The following is a 1110-nucleotide window of genomic DNA, read 5'->3' on the forward strand; positions in this document are numbered from 1 at the left end:
CCCTACGGGCCAGGCCCCGCCCCTCCGTCCCTCGCCCGCCGCGGACCCTCACGGCGCTGGCGCAGCGATGGCGGAGGCGGTGGAGCGCACTGACGAGCTGGTCCGCGAGTACTTGCTCTTCCGCGGCTTCACGTATACACTGCGGCAGCTGGACGCCGAGATCAAGGCGGACAAGGAGAAAGGGTTCCGGGTGAGAGGCTAGCGGGCGCGGAGCGGGCAGAGGCGGCCCCAAGGGAGCCCGAAGCGGGCTCTTCCCCGGCACTGCCCTCCAGGGCGGGAGCGGCGCTGTCACTGAGCTTGGGGGGGTGGGGGACATTCTACTTCAGCGCGTCCGGCCCTCTCTTGACAGATGAGGAACCGAGGCCCTGAGAGGGGACATGCTTTGCCTGAAGTTGCCCAGCGCTTCAGGAGCATCCCAGAGGCTGGAGCCCAGGTGTCCTAACTCCTGGTCCAGGGCTCCGTCCTCCACCCCAGCCTTCCAGCAGGTGCTGGCCAGTCGTTGGCCAGGATGGCAGTGAGGTTTTAGGAGCTAAGGCAGGGTAGATGGTTGAGTTTTGGCAATAGAAATATTCAGTAGTTAGCTTTCTGTGGCATTTGAGAGCAAAGGGGTCCGCAGCCCAAAATGTTAGCTGGGTTCAAGTATCTGCAGTGTTTATTTAAAATGGCCTTATCAGTGATTCGTTGGCAAGTTGGTTCAGCAGTCGAGGAAGACCTCATTGCATATTTTAATACATTTTACTTCCCCTGCTAAGACATGATTTTTCGTTGAGAAGTTGCTGGAATTTCTACAGGTGCGATTTGTGGATATGTTTGCTGACTTCACTTGGGGCCGGCAGGCGACTTGAGAGAAGCAGTGAGCTAGCGGCAAGAGTGCTGGAGGGGAGCTAGGAGGCTCAGGTTACTGTCTTACCGAAGTTAGTAACTACTTAGATGCAAAAGCAAAGCGTTTCAGCCCTCTAGACCTCAGTGTCCTGATCTGTAAAATGGGAGTGTAGGATTGGTATCGGTATCCCTAACCACGAGCCTTGAAATCCTGGGATGGTGGGGCTGAGAGGAGATTGTCCTTGCTTTCTCTTTTTTTTTATTTTTTGAAATCTTAGGCAACTGAGA

The 1110-nt window shown here is 55.8% G+C and overlaps 1 protein-coding gene across 2 annotated transcripts in view; it reads left to right on the forward strand.

Moving 5' to 3' along the window:
* Positions 1–25: 25 nt before the first annotated feature.
* Positions 26–1110, forward strand: part of LOC105310761 (WD repeat-containing protein 91-like) — a 4696-nt gene continuing 3611 nt past the window's right edge. For both annotated transcript variants that reach the window (XM_011386875.2, XM_023526840.1), the window contains exon 1: positions 26–190. In XM_011386875.2, coding sequence (XP_011385177.1) covers positions 68–190 — 123 coding nt within the window. In that variant the 5' untranslated portion in view covers positions 26–67. The remainder of the gene's footprint in view (positions 191–1110) is intronic.

The sequence above is a fragment of the Pteropus vampyrus genome, unplaced genomic scaffold (assembly GCF_000151845.1).
Source record: "Pteropus vampyrus isolate Shadow unplaced genomic scaffold, Pvam_2.0 Scaffold11117, whole genome shotgun sequence".
Lineage (NCBI taxonomy): Eukaryota > Metazoa > Chordata > Mammalia > Chiroptera > Pteropodidae > Pteropus > Pteropus vampyrus.